This window comes from Canis lupus, chromosome 36, assembly GCF_011100685.1.
Source record: "Canis lupus familiaris isolate Mischka breed German Shepherd chromosome 36, alternate assembly UU_Cfam_GSD_1.0, whole genome shotgun sequence".
Taxonomy (NCBI): Eukaryota; Metazoa; Chordata; class Mammalia; order Carnivora; family Canidae; genus Canis; species Canis lupus.
Window position 1 is genome coordinate 10,615,143 of NC_049257.1, and position 22,285 is coordinate 10,637,427.

General features: G+C 33.1%; 1 protein-coding gene and 1 long non-coding RNA gene across 7 annotated transcripts in view; one reads left to right on the forward strand and one right to left on the reverse strand.

Annotated features, from left to right (window-relative positions):
- Nucleotides 1-22,285, reverse strand: part of SCN3A (sodium voltage-gated channel alpha subunit 3) — a 104,767-nt gene that overhangs the window by 16,190 nt on the left and 66,292 nt on the right. For all 6 annotated transcript variants that reach the window (XM_038584693.1, XM_038584692.1, XM_038584695.1 and 3 more), the window contains 5 exons: nt 16,642-16,815; nt 15,046-15,402; nt 13,117-13,587; nt 2,068-2,188; nt 513-667 (listed from right to left, as the gene is read on the reverse strand). In XM_038584693.1, the coding sequence (XP_038440621.1) occupies nt 513-667; nt 2,068-2,188; nt 13,117-13,587; nt 15,046-15,402; nt 16,642-16,815 (1,278 nt within the window). The remainder of the gene's footprint in view (nt 1-512; nt 668-2,067; nt 2,189-13,116; nt 13,588-15,045; nt 15,403-16,641; nt 16,816-22,285) is intronic.
- Nucleotides 14,163-22,285, forward strand: part of LOC102152710 — a 68,620-nt gene continuing 60,497 nt past the window's right edge. Inside the window, exon 1 of the long non-coding RNA XR_005384631.1 lies at nt 14,163-15,310. This is a non-coding gene — a long non-coding RNA (uncharacterized LOC102152710). The remainder of the gene's footprint in view (nt 15,311-22,285) is intronic.

The window sequence follows — 22,285 nt, forward strand, 5'->3', positions numbered from 1 at the left end:
TCTCAATTGCTGCTGTAATGATATGTTTTTAGAGAAGTAATATGAACTCAGGATATAACTAGAAGTTCTTTAATGAGAGATGGACTTGGCCTATTCCAACATTATTTTCAACGATTCCCTGAATGATCTGGCTTATTTTGAAGAATAAATTGATTATACATAAAGAAAACCAAATACACTTTTAGTCCATAAATGTTAATATAATTATTAGGGCGAACTGGATGGTATTTGACATGGAAGTTAACATAGTTACAGAATGTCTCTGTGAATGGTTGTCTCAGTGAGGAAAACATCTATTAGATAAACACCAGATGAGAAATTCCATCTGCTTATTCATAGTTCTGATTTATTCTGTACTGAATTTTGCACAGTTAAACCCTGGGTGCCATGCTCTGCCAGCCATGGATATACCTTCCTCTCTTGCTTCTTAAACTCCATGTCTGTTTGTGGTATTTTCAGAAAATAAGCTGTTTCATGAGAACATGGTTCTTACCACTTTGCATTTCACTTACCAAAGCACCACTGCTGAGAAGAATCATGAAGACAATGAAAGTCTCAAACCAGTTGTGTTCAACGATGCTGTAGCAGGTTTTCCGAAGATTCCACCAGATTTTGCCTTTGCCCTCTTCTATACTTACTTGACAGAATGGAAACTTTTTAATACATCCTAAAAGATAACATTAAATATAAGAAATTAGACAAAGGTAAATTCTGTACGACATATGGATTCGGTAGTCTCATCCACACAGAGTGCTCACCACAATGAGTGTAGGCACCATCCCTCACATACAAGGTCATTACAGTATTACTGACTGTATTCTCTTTGCTATAGACTTTTCATCTCCATGACTTACTTATTTTATAACTAGAAGTTTGTACCTGTGAATCCCTTTTATCTATTTTGCCCATCCCTCTATCTACCTTCTTTGCTTTCCCATCCACCTCCACCTTTTCTAGAAAATATATTTTAATCTTAGATAGGAAAAAATAAGCTTTGTTGTTTTCTCCCCATACCAGTCTCAGATCATCATTTATAGGGTAACTGGCTACTTCATGTCTTAGTTATCTTCAGCATCCTTCCTATACAATGAATCATTCTCAGACAAATATATTCAGGCAAACACTTAAAATTCAAGAAATTACTTTATCAAGAGTTGCATGAGTATAGTTTCCTCTTTAATACTAGGATCTCTCTTTGCCTCAAGGCCATTGATTGAAATAGGGTCCAAGAACACCTCTAGGTTTGGGGAAAAACTGCATGTTCAAATTGTTTATTAATTTTTTGACGTGATCCTGAATATTTCACTTCCTTCTTTTCATGTACAGAAAAGCCCCCATCTTCCTAGGTATCAGCCACTGTCAGTTTTCCCAAGGTAATTTATTTTCAGCCTCAGTGCTTTTCTTAGTTACACCTATGACTCATCTTGTTAGTCAGTATTGCTGTTCCTTTGTCTTCCCCCCTCCTAGTTTTCATATTATTTCTCATTTCCATCCATTCTTCTGCTCTAACTCTCTGAGCTACTAGTCATTGGATTAAATCCAATCACATCGAATCAGCAGATCTTTATTGATTTGTGTACAAGACACTACTGATCACAAGTCAGCCCTGTACTGACTGCCTGTCAAGGTTTTACAATACATCTGCATCCCTAAACAGCTATGATCACAGCACAAATTAACCACATTTGAAACTGTGAAGGATGGAGTGTAATTACTGCAACATCTATAAATCAAATCACAACATTGCCAATGAGGTCTGAAGGGACTGCAGTCAGTATCAATGAGATGACATTCTAGAATGCCATTTATCTCATGGGGTTAGCTTCTCCACATTCTGGAGGATAAAAACAACAAAAAACCACATCAGATCATCTTTAATTGTTCAGGCACAGTCACTGCTATAATATAATCTGGAAATATAGATAAATTAGCTTTTCAGAAGAAAAGATAAAAACAAAGAAAAACATGCCTTTACCATTTCTTTGAAATATGCCCTCAAGTGAGGTATTATCAGTTGCTGTAAGAAAAGCGGGGAGACTGCATTTTAATCATATTGAGCTTGTTTACCTTCAGTAAAACAAGCTTCCGGTTTAAGGTCTTCCTCAGGTTCAATTTCAGCCTGTTCACCTTCCCGGGGCGGAGCAACATCAACTGTGCTTCCTTCAGATGAGCTGGTTGCATTTAATTTCTAGAAACAAAACCCCATTGCAAATTGTGATTTTTCTCCCCTTTTATTCATTTAATTTGGAAAATTTTTGTCATAGTGTGAAAAATGATAGTGATCACATTTGACTCTATTAACATTGTTGATAGATTATGTACTAATAATTTAACAAAATTAAAGTCCTAATATTTAAAACAATGTGTAACTACTGACCTGATTCAGACAGAAAAAAGTATACAGCATTCAGTGTGAGTGATTTGGAAAGAATGGGTTATACTGATTAATTTATTTTATTATCTCTAATTGTATACGGATGCCATATGAAATAGTTTAATACATTAATACTCATGCCAAATCAAAAATAGTTTGATGAAAGTTTGGTGGGCTGACGTTCATTACTGATTATATTAATTAAAATGCATCAAATTAAAATGTCCACCTCTTATGATGGAATTTTGGGAGCAAAGAACATTACCAGTCACCTCTAACTACTGTCCATGTTTTCTGTAATTTTAGAAAGGAAGAGCAGCACATTAACATTAGTCACAGTCATTATATTTCAACTTTGAGCTATATTTTTCCTCTGGCTTACATAATCTTCTTTACTAGCAGAAAAATGATGGATCTCTCTCTCTCTCTCTTTCTGAACTGCTTAAATGAATTCAATACTTGACAAAGAATTCTAAATGAAATGGAAATTTCCTCATAAATGGCATTGGACAGAATCTATATAGACTTTTATTAGGAGCACATTCTGAATTCAACATGTTATCAGGCTGTGAATTTTTCCCTTCAATAAATCACTGTGACATGCCACATGGCTAGGAAGAGCCATTTTAATATTACAAGAATAAATAAATAAGTACTTTGAGATCACTTGGGAAGACATTATGGATTTGCAGTGTTTTATGAAATGGATGCAAAGACATGACACACAACAAAACCTAGCCAATGTAAAGCTTTTAGGATGAAAAAATAGCACATGGACATGATAATGGTTTCTTAACCCCCATTAACTTTAGTAGCTAAGTGGTAGGGGTCACTTTGTCCTAGCCTTCTGAACGAGTTAGTGTATTACGAAAAATCCCCAAATGACTCCCTAAACATTGGTCATATTGGAGAAAAATTGGCTCAAGATTCCTGATTTACTGAAATCATAATACAAATGTAGTCTAATATTTTATGATTTGAACTATTGAAAAGTACTATCCAGATATTTTCTGTGATGTTACTTTGAAGGTGAGGTTAATCATATCCAACTAAATATATTATGAAAATTAAATATATTATGAAAAAATAGTTTATATCAAAATATAATTCTATAATAAAATACCTCCTAGTCTGGAGCTAAAGAGAGAAGCTAGGCCATCATTTTTGGCCACTGGTTTTTAGGATCATTACAATACAGGAATTTGTACCATTAAATTCCTCCACTTTCTAGAGAGATGAGAAAGGCCAGGACATATTTTCTTTCCCCAGGATTTTTCTGCCTTTTATAGCCAGAATATCTTCATATTTTAAGAAAACCCCAGGAAAGCTACTGCTGGATAGAACTGAAACAGCTCCTGATATAATGAAGAAGATGGTTGAGCTTGGCAACTAACTCTTCCCTTGAACGCCATGACATTTGACAAGTGGGAGCAGTAATATCCACTGCATAAGTAAAACCAGTGAGAACCAAATTATTTTTAGGTTAGCTATAAAAGTTTCATGTTTCTTCTTCCTGTTCATCAAACCAAGTTGGATAATTTCTTCTGAGCCTAGTCATGGTCCACCTCCTCCATGAAGCCTTTCTTTCTTGCATGATTTCTCCATGCTAAATTTTATTGAATGTTATACTTGTTTTGTTTGATCAAATATTCTTATGATTATAGATAAATTATATATGTACAAAAATTATACATAGGTACAAATTACATATTTATGTACACGAACATATATACCAAAAATATACAGACACATATATATACCAAAAGACCCAAGCATAGAATAAACACCAAATAGTTGTATCAAATTTATGGAGAGACAATAAATGAATGATTGATTGCATTTTTGTATTACTCATATAGAAGGAATTATAGTGGTTAGATAATTTCATCTCTCTACTTTGTTATGTAACTCAATAATGGCCTTGACAGAAGTCTATTTAATTGTATTAGATAATACATTTTTAATGAATAGGAATTATTTAGTTAATAATACTTTAGCAATAAAAATACATGATATTTCCAAAATGTTTTTCTAAAATATTGGCAGACATTCAATAAGGGAATCTGAGGGAAGAAAGTAATCAGTATATGTGTATATACACACAAATATATGTATACTTTTCTATTCAAAAACTCTAGAAAACATATTACTCTCATTTTACCACTATTAGTATAATGTGAACTGTTCATTTTTTTGCATTATAATTGTCTGCCATATAATCTACAGGTGTAGATACAAATACTTAAACCCAAATGGCACAAATAATATGTAGCCACTAATCTCAATGACAACTGAGTCTGCTGTTTGCCAAGTACTGACCTCTGGATGTATTTTTGTTATTAGTACTGTCTTTATAAATGTGGTTAACATATTTGGATATAAATACTTTCAACTTTCTAAATAGCTATGGAGGTTACACATGTATATATTATAAAGACTGTAAAGTAGAGGGTCAGTAGTGAGTTAGTTTGCCTCTCAGTAGTGAGTTTGCCATGCCTCTACCTCTGCATGGTATTATGAGAAATAATGTGTTGAAGAAATGTGTGGGAAATATCAGAAAGAGAGACAGAACATAAAGACACCTAATTCTGGGAAACGAACTAGGGGTGGTGGAAGGGGAGGAGGGCGGGGGTGGGGGTGAATGGGTGACGGGCACTGAGGGGGGCACTTGACGGGATGAGCACTGGGTGTTATTCTGTATGTTGGTAAATTGAACACCAATAAAAAATAAACTTATTATTAAAAAAAAAGAAAAAAAAAGAGAAATCATGTGTTGTAAAACAGACACTTCCCATCCTCTGCCAAAACTCTGTGTATTCCGCTGTTTCAAATGAGCAGAACCCATTTTTTGTTTTTTTAAAAATGATGTGGCCAGGTATACTGTCAAATTGATTTATTTATATTTTTTATTAAAATTTTTTAATTTAATTTAATTAATTTAATTAAAAATTAATTTAATTTAATTAAAAAATTTAATTAATTTTTATTTATTTATTCATGAAAGACACACAGAGAGAGGCAGAGACACAGGCAGAGGGAGAAGTAGGCTCCCTATGGGGAGCCCCATGTGGGACTTGATCCCAGGACCTCAGATTATGACCTGAGCTGAAGGCAGACGCTCAACCACTGAGCCACTCGGATGCCCCAAGCAGAACCCATTTTATGTGGAGAATTGCTTCACTGTTATTCAGGAATTTTTCTGATTATAAGGATAACCCTTTAAAACTTATACTCTGGAAAACTTCTTAAGGAATATTCAGTCTTATAGACCCTCATGCACCAAAGCTTGAAAGATAGCAGGCTAGGATTCATTTCAGTAAGAAGTGTTTTGTGGGGGACTCCTTTCCCTATGGAGGTTGACAAAGTTAATTCTTATTAACTTTGAGAATCAGGCTTATTCCTGTTGTAAACTTCATAGGGCACATTTTTTTTGTCACAGGAAAGTACATATATTTTATTCTATGATATTAGAGAAATCTTGTGTCAACTATGTAAAATTTCAAAAGTCACGAATTTACTTAGATTTTTATAAAATAAAGCTTAGAGTGTGTTCTTATTAAGCTACAACAATTTACCATTTATGATATACTGCTTGATATGCTTTAGTCACTGTATACATAAAGAATCTTTAAATAATTAATTTCTTCCCTAGAAACTACTTAAGCATTTAAAATTCTATTGTGTTGATATAATACCATTTATATAATCTAAACATTTTCTAATTTATTTCAGTACTTTGGCACTCATACTCTCGTAGAGTATAGTTTTGTTATACATTTTATCATAGCCACACCGAAATGACTTCCAAATTTATTAAAAGCATGTAACTGATTTAAAAGCAAGTGACTGATGATAAATACAAAGGATAACTTACTTTCTTTATATTGCCATAGCTGTGATACTACAATGGTATAAAAAAAAAAGCAAAGAAACCTGAAATGAAATTTTCCATATTAAGGAACTCAATACTATACTAAATAACTAAATTAATACTTGTTTAGAAGTAGTTAGAAAAACAGTTAGTTATATAGGCATAACTATAGAAAGCTTCCATATAAAACCATATAGTACAAGTTCAAACTTGTGTTCTTGTACTATTTTCTCCTTACCCCTCCGATATTTTATGGCACTTAAGGTTTGATTCTTCCATCCCTTGTAGAAAGTACTGAGTCTACAGAGGGATGATGGCTTATGCTCTACAAATGCACACTGGAAAGCAGGTTTTAAGATGCAACATTCTCCAGGCCTAATTCAGCCACAGAAAACATGCCTGGCTATAGCAGAAGCCTGGCGCAATACTGTGGAAGCCGCACACTGATCCAAGAACCATGTTCTCAAAGACATGGTCCCTGAATATGAAGTTTTCAAGAAGATTAACTGCAAATAACCATTCGTAAGAAATGACAAAATCAGTACCCAAAAAGGCCATGAGACCATTTTCCCCTCTAATAACATGAACTTATATAGAAATCCCCCTTATGATGAATATTGCTCTGGGTTTTAATCCAATTAAATAATGAAATTTAACTTTCAGAGATAGAAGAGAATGTTAGCAACTGGCCTACTTCCACTGAAATGCGCTTACATTTCATTTATTTTCAATCAGCTACCAAATGTTTGAGTCTCACAAACTGCTGTATGATTCAAGAGGCAAAAATAAAAGATTCAGCCATTACAGATTGCCTTTAAAATCTAGCCATTTCTCTCACAACTTCTGAGTTTTGTCTTACAAGTAGAAGAGGAAAATCTTTTGGTCACACATACTATCAGGGCCTTAGTCTGATCTTTTGGATATGCATATCCATATCTTGACTTATGATGTTTCAGTTAAAGAATAGGTAGGTAGACACACCAGGAGGCCATTAGGCTGCTTGTCCAGTCTTGTTTTTACAAGATTAAAACCAATAGCTCTCTTTTCTGGACGACTTATTGAATGTTTAAAAATACAAACCACTCATATGTGGTTTTGCCTCAACATATTTTAAATGTGCAACAGCCCTGGTGCTTCTTTAATTTTAAAATGACCTTGATAAGAACATGATAGAGGAATTATGTGGTAGTTAAAGAGTAAGGTAAAAGGGCATCAGGAAGCCAAAAGAAATAGCTGGTTTATCTTGAGAAGATACATAAAAATTTCTATCTAAACTAGCCTTAATTAGGTTTTATTTCAACAGAAGTACACTAAAGCACCACAACAGTTCTCTGAAGGTCAAGATGGGTTTAAAATGGTATTCACATACTCATCTGTGCCTCTGGAAGAGTTGCCTCACATTCAATTTCACACAAAGTGTTTGGAAGACACTGAGAGCAAGACAGAAAGCCCAGAGGTACTTCCATTGCTCTCCAGATTCTGAAAACAGAACACAGTGCCTTTTCCAAAAGGGCACATGCTTGGGATCTTAATCAAGTATCTATTTTCAGTTTCCATGAAGGCCTTGAAAAGGAGGGAATACTGTTATAAACATAATTTTCCAGTACCATTTAATTTTGTTCTGCTTGGGAAGAAAGAATAAGTCAGATTTTTTTCCCCCCACTGGCCAATGTTGGTTTATACCCCAAAGTTAAAAGTAATTGCTAAGTAAAAATTGCATAAATCAGGGACATATATTTTTTCTATGTTTCATTAATAATAATATTTCTGAATTTGTTGCATTCTCCAGCTAATTCTTAAGTTATCCCTAAGGAAAACGTGAATAGGTATGAATTAAACCTAGAGACAACCCAAACTCTGGTTAGATATTATTCTTCACCAAAAGTATTGAAATTGCCAATATTTGAGAGCTTTTTTCCATTTTTGTTTTATAATTTCCCTCCCAGAACCCCCATTCTGGCTGAGATTCCAGTAAGCATGGATATCAACAAGAGAAGGTTGAGTCAAGAGAATAAACTAAAGGCTTAGTTAATCCACAAACTTAACACTGATCTTGGGAGATGCCCTTTACTCCCCATAAAACTATAGTAATACTAAAAAATAGGACATTTTCTATGTCTCTTTTTTACCTGATCAGTTTTAGGTAGAAAATTTAGGGAAGATTAATGTAGATTAGGGAAATTAAAAAAATGGGTACACTGGACCAGTTACTTAATGATCAAGATGTAATGAAGTATCCCATATCATGATGCTTTCCTTCTTTTGATTACTTTGCAATGAACACTTAGAGTTTTACAGACATATGACTTAAAAACTTTCTTAAACTACTTGGGAATCCAAGATATGTGGTGCCCAAATACATACAGACTATGGCCCTTCATATCCAAAAACTTATGATCACCTGTTTTTGTCTTTTATAGAGCCTTTCAAAAAAAACCACGAAAGCATACATTTCCATCTTGAGCAAATGAATTACAAATGTTGAAAATTATATTCATGAATCTGAATATAATGATCTGAAAATGGCACTATCAAAAAAGTCCCATGAGGCTCATTTTGGTCATACAGTTTACTTATAAGGGCTGAATCAGCAACAACAACGAGTTGTGGTCTTATTTTAATGAAATAAAAGCAGAGAAATAAAAAAAAATGCATGCTCTCTTAACTTCTTGACGATATTGAACTTTAAACATTCCTATCATATTTTAAAATAATTATAAATCCTATAGAGCATGCAATTATTGCTTTTTTAAATTTTTAAAGACTAAACTGGAAAACTCATCAGCAGAATCATATATGATGTGGGACTGCCCATCTCGCCTGACCATGCTATGATGTGTCACACAATTCAGCAGAGAGCGGCTGGGCACATCTAGCTCTTCCTTGCCATGGCAGGGGAAGGAACAGCTGAGTAGCATGCAGGCCAGTCAAAATTCACTTAGAAAGTGATTGTACATGTATAACTTGCTTGGGTAACCTGGGTAAAAGTGGTGGCACGAGCCTCTGGCTGGTTAAAAAACACCAGAGCTGCACTCTTGATGGCTCCAGCTTGATTTTACCCCTGTGAGAAGTAAGAACGGTAAGCGGTGAAGGTCACAGTATGATATTGCTAGATTGTGCTTTGGAATTCAACTTCAGATAGGATTCTAAAGAACATTTATTCTATATTCTCACTCAGGAAGACAACAAAACCTTTTTAAAAACTAAACTAAAAAATTCATAGTTCTATAAATATGCTAAGAAATCATGATTACATGAATTTTAAATATATAAAAACAATTCTACTTTATATTTTGTCACAAGATTTGTATAAATCCAAGTATTTCCAGTATAAATAAGAACACTATTTTGCAATCCATACCTTTAATTCTCTTACATTTTTTCATGCAGAGCTTTGTATTTGTTTTCATACCAGCCTGTTTATGTTAGCAATCCATATATTTGGATATATAAATACATATATTAAAAATATAATAACAGCAATTCATATCTTCATCTCTAACAACTTTTAGGGATCATTTTTCCCCAATTGCACTATAGCTAGATATACAGTATCCTGAAAATGAATGCAGAGAGTTAGATGACTAGAGTTTTCAAATACCATCTAAGTTAATATTAATTACTGCCTCTTAAAGCAGAATGTATTGCAAGGTTTTAAAATTTATTACTTTTTTAGTGAGTAATGTATCACTGTTGGTTTAGTTTGTATGATTTCTTAGTGTGTCAGCAAAAAGAAACGATATTCTGTATTTTCAAAGCATAACTCAGTGTTCTACTTACAGTCAAACTAAGAAGCATGAGCCAAAATGTCACTTTATGGATATGTTATTTTTCATTTGTGTGTGTATGTGTGTGTGCAATAGTTCCTAAAAAAGAATAACCAGCCTATGTAAATAGGCATCTGAAACGTGACCTGTGTTCAGTGCCAGCAGTTTTCAGAAATTCCAGGTTAAAACTGAACTTTCCTGGAATTTATCTAAAACAACTATATAATGTTAGAATATGCAGATTTTTTGCTTTTTATTTTTAAAAACATTGTACTTCTAATCTTTGTATAAACACGTATGAGAATTGCCTTGTTACTTTTCAGGGTGGGGTGGGGTTTGTTTTTTTTTTTTGTACTAATTTAAAAAATTACCCGTAAAAAATTTATTGTTGAATTTATTCCTACCATGTGAAATAATTTGAAATTTTATCCTTGTTTTATAAAGGATATAAATATTATCCTTTTATAAATTCTATCCTTGTTTTATAACTTACTTTTATATTTAGTTTGATAAAATTTCACACTAATATGTCTGTACATCTTTAAACAATTTCATTACACTCTATAATTGATTTCCATGTATCCAAAATTTAGATTGGAAGAGGATAGAATGGTTATAAAGAGTCACCCAAAAATGAATTTTTGTTTAGATGATAAAATATTTTCCAGACATAGTGTCTCCATGTACCAGATTTATGATTTCCTAGCCATTAAAAAGACATGACAGTGAGGTGGTATTTTTCTAAGCAGTCATTTGAAATATCTGTGGGCATTATAGAATTTTTGAAATATTCTAGAAGCCAACTTTTTGGTAGAAAATAATTAGGATATTAAATTTCCATCAGTCCAATGTGATAAAACCTATGATACTACTGTAACAAAAGTTTCTCTAACCTCTTTGATTTTTCTACCTCTTCTTGACCCCAGGCTAGTCTAGTTTCTAATCTTCCCTTATTACTTGGTAATAAGCTCCTCTATTGTTAAGGAATCTGATAATTAACAAATCTTTTTTAAATCCCTGATTTTTCACCCAGCCCTCACCCTAACACTGTTACTTCTAATTTAGTATATTCCAGTTGAAGTCTTCCCTCTTCCCACTTAAACCTGGTAACCTTCCTAAAAAGACTCTTTCAGAGAGTGCAATTACTATTTTTTTTTCCAATTTCCTAGTCTCACTAGTTTGTCAAATTGCTAGGTCTCAGTGACCACACTTATTACTTTACCTCAGCCCAGAATTTCATCACCTGATTGCTATCAAATGATTGTCACCACATATCCTTCACTCGAAACCATCTTACTCATTGATACCAAATAAACTTTCCGAAAACATCACTTTCCTTTTGCCTTTCCCCTGCTTCAGAACAAATAGCTCTGTATTGATTATGCTAGCAATTCTAAATTTTTCTACTTCTAAGACTTTACAATCTGGAAATACCTTATTCACCCAAATTTTCTACTATCTTCTCAACCAGTAGGTTATTCATGCTGATTGTTTCACTGCTGCACCTTAATACCAAGCTCATTCTCAACTGTGGCTTTCCTTTGGTAGGATTTTGCTTTGGCTTTTTGATCATACTCAAATTTAGAGGCCTATTTCAATTTTATCTCTTCCATTTAGTAACTTGCTATGTTCTTGCTGTTCTCAATACCTATAATTTTTATATTCGGTCCTGAAGGATGAAACTTTTTAATAGATCTTTAATAATTTTGAGAATTAGTGTTGGCCTCCTTGAAGATGTTGAGATTCCCCAAAGGCAGTTGTATTATAGAGCTCTCTCCTTTAACTCTTCCTTAGTCTCAGTATCCAGCAAAGTGCTGAGTTTGAAAAAATGCTCAATAATTGCTCATTAATTAATTGATTTTTTTCTTAAAAAAATCTGTTAGGTGATGAAAAATAAAATTAGAATTGAGTTGTTATTTTATCAGAATAAACAATATGTAAATTAGAATTGAGCTCACTAAGCAGACTTTGAGTGGAATTCCAAGAATATTATACCCCATTTTGTATATGGTTTTACCTTTAAAAAATATTTTCAAATTTACTATTATAATATATCTCAGCAGTGCTGAAATGTCTAAAAGGAAGGATCGAGAGCTATGAGTTATGACATTGTCAACTACTTATTATATTACTTATACGAATTCTGTTGATACTCTTCTTAAAAAGAGAAGTTTTCCAAATATGCTCAAAAAGTCAGATGTCAATGATCTGTTTCCTGTGGTGCTAATATCCTACCCTCAAGCTAAAATCTGTCTTTTATAACTCTGTGCTAGACTTACTTCCCACTGGTATATTAGAAGTCCAAAAATAGGTAATAGTAAAAAAATTTAATTCTCTTCTCTGTGATATAGAATTGCAGAATTAATACCATTAAGCTGCTTTTATGGGATTCTGTGAATTCTGATCATACAGTAAGAACAGTTCCCTTTCTTCTTTGTTTTATTTTGAACAACTAGTAATATAAGAGCAGCTTTTCAACTTTTACTTCGTAACTGTAATCCTCAAGTGTAGCTTTTCTAAGTAGGTCTTAGCATTTTCAAGTTAATCTGGAACACTTGGACTTGCTTGTCCTTGACTGGGCAAAATAATCAATGCTACTTGCACTTTCCAAATATATGTAACACTTTCATAAATAAATATCACAGTAAAGCTTTTGAAGGTGAACAAAAACCACATAAAATTTTCACATTAAAAAAAATCATAGCAAAACTTAATCTAGAAAGTAAGATGACACTTTCACAACGATTGATAAAATATTATTCATTGATATGTCTAAAGAGTCTAAAGAGCATAATATAGTGTATAGAATAGAAAGCAGTAAATATGGCTTATTTTTTGGCAGGCCATATTTTTAGCCAGATATTCAAACAATCAAGAAGACGAATATGCAAATTATTCAGAATGATGATCTTCTTTGGAAAGTTGGAATTTCTATGGATGAATTGCCCAATAAAAAATATCTCATAATTTTCCAACACTGCCATATGTATATATTGCCTTTCAATTTACTTTTTAGTAATGCATATGAACACAGAAAAATACTGAATAACCATAATGCATGGTTATTATAGGAAATGCAACAAAAACTTTGAAAGCATTCTTACCTCTTTGCTTTCTTCTAGTTCTGACTCACTGCTAAACTCTTCAGTATTTAGGTTTTCAAAATCGGACTCTCCAACAGCAATTGGCACTGTTACAGTGAGGCTGGGGTTGTTTATGAATGACATGTAATCATTTTCATCGATTACGTATTTTTCAACACTGCTTCCAGTACCTACACCACTGGTGGTTCCGTTTCCATCTTTAAGATAATTAAGTTCTTTGCTTATTTCTATTCCAGTATTATTGGATATGCAGCTATCTATTTTGTTGCCTTCATGGATCTCTATAACTTTTGGTTTTCTAAAAAAGGTTTTTCTGAAACACTCCCGTATCTTATTTTTCACATAATCAATTCCCTTTTGCATCCTTCCTACTGCAATCTGGAGATTGTTCATTTCATTATCATCATCAGTGGCAGCAAGATTGTCTGAGCTAAATGAACTCAACAATAAGGCCAGAAAGAGGTTCAGAACCTAAAAGAATAAAAGAAAATTTGCTACATTAATACGAAGTATGCATGTTAGCATAGATCTTTGCTAAAGTTAATTTAACAAATGCTTCTTGAATGCTTACTGTATTTCAGACACGTGACTGAATCTTACACTATTTAAAGGACCTGACAGCTACTATCTGCTGTAGGGGCAATATGATAAAACAAGTGCCTTTTCCTTCGTACCAAGAAGGACAACAGGAAACCAGGACTTCTGAGACTTAAATTGTCTACTCAGAGTTGCCAGTGAAGAGACAAAAATCCCGTTTTGATGGTTTTGGCCAATGAGAAAAAAAAAACATCATTTTAGTCATTTTACTTCATGTTATCAGTTTGTCTGAGAATGTTTAGCTTCATGTATACAAATAAGGATTTTCTTTTTGAGAGCTTGGTGATATGTGTTAAAACAGTATACTTTTAATATAAATTCCTTTGTCCAGTGGCCACAAATTCAGAAAAGCAGAAATTTCCAAATGCAAATTATATAAGATTAACACATCTCCCATCAAAGCAAGAACTGTAGTTTGTTTCCTTATTTCTGCATCAGATTTTGTTCAGAATCTAGAGCTTCCTGATTTACTCTTCTGAAAAAAATTTCATGTCTACAGTTACCCCACAAATATTCTTTCAAGCAGTCTCACTTAAAAATGTACCTCTCAAAGCAAAGGTTAAGTATGATGGCATGAAGAACATTATGTACACACATAATTGAGAAATGTAAGCATTAAAACATGTTAATATACAAATTACGCTTTTACACTAAGAACTAAAAGTAAGTTTTTTAATTCTGCTCAGATTTAAGTGTGAATAACTTAAATGGCAACAATTTATTTTCTTTTAATAAAGCAAATTCAGGGAAGGATACATTTAGTCCCTTTCCAAGTTGAATAGTTAAATTACATAGCTACAATCTAATACCCTATTTCATTGAAATGTATCTTCAAAATTTGGTAAAATGCAACTTACTGCCTCTGAGTAGGCCGACAGTATGAGCTATGAATTTGTAAAGGGTAATTTGAAGATAGGGTAGACAGCCATATTTTTAGATTTACTGGAGGTCATTTCTTTATAAAAGTAATAATAGGATAAAAAATAATTCAGTCCATAATGGTAATAAAAGGATAAAAAATAAGTCTTCATGAAAAATTTTCTCTAAAAACAAACAAAAAAACCCTAATATTTTTGCTTCTAAACTTTCACAGATACACTTCAGTTAATCCCTACACCAACCATAAAATTTCAGCGTTGTTATTCAACTTTCATAGTTGGGGAACTTGAGGCTCAGAGAAGTTAAGTAACTTGCCCGAACTCAGAGTGCTAGTCCTGGGATTTGAGTCTAGGTTGTTGGTGATAAAACCAGAGCTATCTATTGCATCAGGCCACCTTCCTAGCTACTCTCTGATCTTGTCCTTAATTATGAGCATTTATAATATATACATACCACCAGGTTTCCAATGACCATGACCAACATGAAAACAATAAGGCACATGGTTTGGCCAGCGACCTCCATACAGTCCCACATGGTTTCTATCCACTCTCCACACAGCACGCGGAACACAATCAGGAAGGAGTGGAAGAAGTCATTCATGTGCCAGCGTGGGAGTTGGCAGTCACTGGAGATCTTGCAGACACATTCTTTGTAGCTCTTACCAAAGAGCTGCATGCCGACCACGGCAAAAATGAAGACGATGATGGCCAACACCAAGGTGAGATTACCTAAAGCCCCCACAGAATTGCCAATGATCTTTATCAGCATATTCAGGGTGGGCCAAGATTTTGCCAACTTGAAAACTCGAAGCTGTAATTAAGTGAAAAGATATTCTCAGTAGTAATCACAATATAATTTTGGAAGTTAGTTAGACATTGTATTTTATTATTATACTATATTGTAGACCTACCTTTGAGGGATGTAAAATCTCAAACCATACTAAAATTCAAACCCAGAAAAAGTAGCTTATAATACTGGAATTATTAATCAAATCATTAAATGCAAAAATAAAAAATATAAAATATGTCAGGATAAATAGAAAATTTCTAATTCATCAACAGTTATATCCCTTTCTGGTTCATCAACAGATATATCCTTGAAAACAAATTAATATTTTGATTGGAGACATTTAAATTGGATTGATTTTAGCAAACTAATGTCACCCTCAGACTATAGAGTAAAAAGAAATACTAAAAGTATGAGTTATATATTTTAATGGATATTTATAAAATAAAACTAAATTGATAAAAAATAACTTACATAAAGTCTTCCTTTCAATGTGAAAAACTGCACATTTTACTTAATTTCCAATAAAATTATATATATTAAAAAATTTTTTTTTATTTATGATAGTCACAGAGAGAGAGAGAGAGAGAGAGAGAGAGAGAGAGAGAGAGAGGGAGGGAGGCAGAGACATAGGCAGAGGGAGAAGCATGCTCCATGTACCGGGAGCCCGACATGGGATTCGATCCCGGGTCTTCAGGATCGCGCCCTGGGCCAAAGGCAGGCGCTAAACCGCTGCGCCACCCAGGGATCCCAAAATTTTATATTTTTAAAATAAATTTTGCCGATTTTTAAAAAGTTTGTTATACCATTGTTTAAAATGCTAATGATATCAAATGTTTTCATACATGTTACTTTATTTTATTTTATTTTTTTATACATGTTCCTTTAAAGTAGTTCCTACTAATATAAGTTTAAGGTTGATAAAAAACTAAGATTAACTGAGGCCTCAAATTGTTATTTGCATTTCTTTACGGAGTTGAAGCAAAAAAAAAATTAAGTGAATTTAAAACATAATTTGAGGCACAGTTGCGTTTTTAAATGTGCCCATATAGCTAATCATTATGAAGTGGTTCAGCCATTTTTATCATTCTCAGAAAATAGTCACACTTTGTTTTAAAGAGAATGTTTATATATATTCCTTAGAGTATCATGTGTTGGTGTAGATTTAAAATATTATTAAAAATAAGTGTAAGATCACATTGATTTATTTTTAAAATAAATTTTATGCCAGTGATACAATATAAATGTAGTCTAAATTGATACCAGTCTGAATGATCTCAGTACAGACAATCCCTCCACATTTGCCAGGCCAAGCTCCATCAAACTAAGGCTGACAATAATTCCATCAAATATGTTCCAGCCTTCTTGGAAATAATAATATGGATCCATGGCAATGATCTTGAGAACCATTTCTGCTGTGAAGATCCCAGTGAAGACCTAAAGTAAAATAGAGATCACAGACACTGAAAAAACTTTTGACACTGTAAGAATCTGTAAAGAATATTAAATAGTCCTGAGTAAAAACATTTAAAATTTAAAATGGAGAAATGTAACAAACTGATATAAATTTAGCATTTTTTTCCAAGGGAGTATTTTAAGTGATACCCAAGAAAATGCTGATTTTAAAACATTTCCTCATTCACATTGTGATTCTGATACTGAATTGTAACTACAGAATTACTGCCCTTTTTGGTACACCAGACTTCTCGCATAATCACAATGAATTTTGTTTTTAGTATTATTACCTTAGGAACAAATCTATATATTAATTGAAGTTACTCTAAATTTATTTTAAATTTGGTAAAAACCATATTTTATTCTTGATTTTTGTGGGTTTTTAAAGGGACATCATCTTATTTCTGTAATTTTAAAAATGTTTCTGAAATAAGAGTGAGTTTCCCACAAGTGTTTTATAATAATATTCTCTGGATGCATGGCTCAGAATTAAGGTTAATGGATTAATAGAGCAGGGAACTGCAGATTTAATTGAAAGCAGCAGGTGAACTTTGTCAGTATGCATGCACGCATAATTAAAATTAATAAATTATTTGAGTGGTTGGATGAATGTCTGGTTGACAATAGAAACAACTGAAATGAACTCAAAATTTGTTTTTTAACTCAAAACCACAGGCCAAGGGACCCAATGAAGAGCTATGAAATTACTCTTGTAAAAAAATCTTAAAAAACAATAACCTTAAGAATAGGTAAAAGCTGCATTTTATAACTATAAAGCCAAGCTTACCATTTACAAGGTAAATCAGCCTTTACCCTGAAGGACTCTCAAAATATCGGCATCAAAATTATTTGAATTTCCTAAACATCAGTTAATTAAAAGAAATCAGTATCCACTCTTAAAAAAAGTGCAGCTAACATAGGGACACCAGGGTGGTTCAGTTGGTTAAGCACTCAATTCTTGATTTCAGCTCAGGTCATGATCTTAGGGTCCTGGGAGAGGCAGTGGTCTGCCTCGGGCTGTACACTCAGCAGGGAAGCTGCTTGAGGATCTCTCTCCCTCAGCCCCTTCCCTTCCAGGTTGCTCCTGTGGGTGTGCTCTCTCTCTCTCTCTTTCTCTCTCTCTGTCTCTCAAATAAATAAATCTTAAAAAAAATGCAGCTAACATATTATTTTCCTAAACATAGAAAGACTTTAGGGGAAATAACCTATTCCAGAAAAAAACAGCTTAACTTCAGTTCTTCATTCACTCAAGTAGAAATAAAATGTTTTCCAAATAATTTTATTGCATGAAAATCTGGATATATAGTGGAATGCACACTGAAAATTATTTCTTTTTTATTTTATGGAATGACACCATAGGATTTTTTTCCCTGGTGAATTTAAAATAAATTCTGATTTAAAGAAATCTTATTTCTTATACAAAGTCTCAGAAGCAGCTGTTTGAATTAGCAGCCTGATCATAGAAATACATTAAACTGAGGTAGAAACTATCCAGGTAAACCATCTATAAATATTTCTTCCTACAGAAATATCATAGGATGATCTTTTCAGCTCTTCTGAAATGACTAGATCTCCTACGTTATAAAAACCTATACCTTAAATGTACATCCTTTCATCTAAAATGTAATCCCAACATAAAATTCCATTTTAGAAATAACATTTTAATTATAATTTGCAATTTAAAACTATATTTATTTATATCCTTAAGTGTTTTCCATTTAGATCCTAAAATCATTGGTATTGTTTCTTGGCACATTTTAGTCTAAACTGCATTGACAGGGCAGCCCTGGTGGCACAGCGGTTTAGCACCGCCTGCAGCCCAGGGCATGATCCTGGAGACCCTGGATCGAGTCCCACCTCAGGCTCTCTGCATGGAGCCTGCTTCTCCCTCTGCCTCTCTCTCTGTGTCTCTATGAATAAATAAATAAGATCTTTAAAAAAAAATAAACTGCATTGTCAGTATTTAAGAGTTTTTAAAAATTTCTTCTCATTCTAACAAAAATCAATCCAGCATACTGATTTAATATTAGCCTAAGTTTACATAATTTTTAAATTCCATCAAAAAATTCTAAAAACAGAAAGAATTGGCAACCTCTGGATATGTATCAGATTATGTAAATAATGCCCATGTATGGTTTATAAACAAACATTCAGTTGCCTTTGAATTTTCTATATCACAAAGAATTTTTAGGACTCAAGGCAATTAATAAAAAACGTTGAATGTTTATTGTTTGAACTTGGCCAAAATGTATCTTGTTTTATGTAGAAGCTTTTTATCTTTTGAAACTTTGGGTAAATGCTTTTGTAGCCACTCATTCATTCAGAAAAAAATTACTGCTGCACACCTAAATGGAAGACATTTTGCTGGTCTTTGAAAATATAGTAGTAATTAAGATATACAAACCTAGACTGCATAAACCTAGTTCATTTAGGCTGATAAATTTTCTGTGGACAGACTGCATAAACCTAGTTCATTTAGGCTGATAAATTTCTTATGAACAATGAATTTTAGGCTTTCTAAGCCAGCTTCTTTAGTGAGGAGTTAAGTTCAGTGAAAAGGTCCTAATCTATTGTATACATGATAAATACAGTAAATGCATAAGTGCTAAGGATGGAGATGAGAAATCACCCTGGAAGTCTGGACCAAGAGTAAAGAAATTTGGAGCATTTTGAGATGGTTTGGGGTGCACAACACTGAAGATGATAAAATGTTGGGGAATAAGGTCTCATTTCAGGAAAGGGAAGGTTTTCCTATTGAGTATTTACTTAGGGAAGTTCTGTTGCTGTACATTAAAAGGAGAAATGTTCATTCTAAAGGCTATTGGTCAGTTTGCTCTACAAAACCTCTATTTGTCCAGACTGATGTTCCATGTTTTCTTTTTGTAGTGAATTTGATGTAACTGGAGCTTATATTTGCTGTATTATTATTATTAGCTTTTTTTTAAAAAATGGCTTTAGTTTTATTACTCCCATGGCTTTTGGGTATTTAAATGCAAACATTTTAAAATGTTGTTGTTGTTGTTGATTGGGTGGGGAAGGTGAAATCAAAATATACTTAAAGAAAAATGATGAGAAATTATTTAGCATTTATGGTGTTCTTTTCTCTTATCTGTCATATGAGGCTATTCAATGAGGTAACTCATAAGGTCTGCGTCTAAAATTCTTGGATTTCTGTCAGCATTGTATTGTTTACCAAATTGTATTCAGAAATTGTATACACAATTTTTACACTAGAACCTCATTATAAATTGTTAGTTTGGAGACAAGATAGCTTTATACTGTACTAGGAAAGGAGTTAGATGGCCAGATAGCACTCTTTAATTGATACAAGATGCCTCCAGGTGAATTTTAGGATTCAGCTCCCAAGTGTTTTATCTTTTAATAAATGAGTTATTTTTTCTCCTTCAAAAAGTTATCATGTCCCTTTTCTGAGATTTTAAATTCATATCCTGTACCACACCATTTAATTGAAATAACTTTACTAATCATGTTTCTTTAGGTTTTTATTTGCAAATGACATGTATGATCCTTAGTACAGGTATCATGTTCTGAGTTCCCTTCAGGGTCTAGCAGGATAAAGGGATATCGTGGACTCTTAATCACTGGTTATAATGAGAGTTATAGTAAGAAAAGTAGTCAATGTAGGAGCTACAAACCTCTATCTGTATTCCCTGAAGAAAGACTTATAGGTTAGTTGGGAATGTTTGTATGATAAAGAGGTTGTGTAACCTATTACGATTGATGGATGATTTCTTGCTTATAAAGTCTCTAAGATGGGTGCATGGGTTTTATAATAGTCAAGACAAAAACAAAATAGAGCATCTTAGAGAAACCCAACAGATGTTTGAGGTCTCCTGATGCTCAAATTTGATCAATCAATCCAATTAGTAGAGAAGTGATGTAATTTTTATATGCTCCAGAAACAGGGTACAAATGGGGCACATTGATCTAAGTAAACCTGAAAGTTCCACAAATCTTTTACAGGACATTCCTTTGTTAACAATTCAAATAAAACCTAGATATCCTTATTTGTAAGGTATTATGTGAAAATTTGAGTAGTAACAACTACTCCATAGAAACTAAAGTTATTTAAATAAGCAAACTATAAATTCCACAAAATATGCAATGCAACCATCCATAGTGTATAATAGAGTCCAAAGTCAGCTAAGTACCCATGGTATAAGGAGTATATTCTCTCCCTCTCCACTCCTTCCTCCCTCTTCCTCTTTTTCTTTTTCTCTTTCTCTGTGTCTGTCTCTATAGATTTTTACATATTATTTACGTATAATTAAACATATATAATTTTTATACAGAAATACTTATTATAAGGGTTGTTATGGGTATAAAATATCTGAGAAACTATGAAATGCCTTAATGTATGATATTATTAATAATAACAGGAGCTTTCAGCTAATAGAAACAGTTTATTGTTCCATCTCTTACAGTTAGAAATAGTTAACTCAGGTCTGTTTTCTATCTTATACACTCTTTATCTTGCTGAGCCTTGTTTCCCTGATGCTAACCTCAGCTTATTAATGGTTTTACCACAATCTATCAGTCATCAGTCTTCCACCCTACTTCTGTACCTCCTTATCTCTGTTGCTACACATTAGGTTACAGAATTTTGGAACTGGAGAAAACATGAAAAATCATCTAGTTCAGTACATTCTACTCACTAGAAAACAGACCCAAAGATCTAAATTACTTTTTCAAGAGCACCACAGTTATTTAGCATGGACTGTTGGACTTGAACCCAGATTTGGTGCTTTTTTTCTAGTGCTTTTCCATTTGATCATCCTTATAATCCAACCTCTCTTATCCTGTGCTTCCAAACTCTAGTGCTTTAACTTTGGAATTCTATAAAACTTCAATTTCCTGTTTTGCTCTGGCAAATTTCCAAAATTTCTTCCTGATTGTTCAACTTCCCTAACTGTTCAGTATCTTGGGAAAAATACAAGAGCTAGAGCAGAACTGTTTTCCATCAGTATTTCAAAGAAAGGTAAATAGCATATATTAGAGGAAGGAAATTGTTTATTGAGCACATGCTAGATGCCAGGCTCAGTATTGTTTTCATCTTACCTCATTTGGCCTTCACAACAACTCTGGGAGATGAGTATCATTATATCCATTTCAAAATAGAAAACAAGGACTCAGATTTTTTATCAGACTTGTCCAGATGCTACATCATTAGTAAGTATTGGCAGTGAAGCCAAACCCAGTTCCACCCAACTCCAAAGCCTATATTCTTTCATGAAAACATTCTACTCTAAGCAGCCCGTTTGGGTAGAAAACAACCAGTTCATTATTTATTGAGCTACAAGCATGTAAACATTATAGGAGATACAAAGGAAAAATGGGACATAACCTTGAAGAATATGAAGAATTGAAATGAGGTCGGAACACTCTAGATGTGAATGTAGAGAACAGTGAAATATTTTCCCATATGTAAATA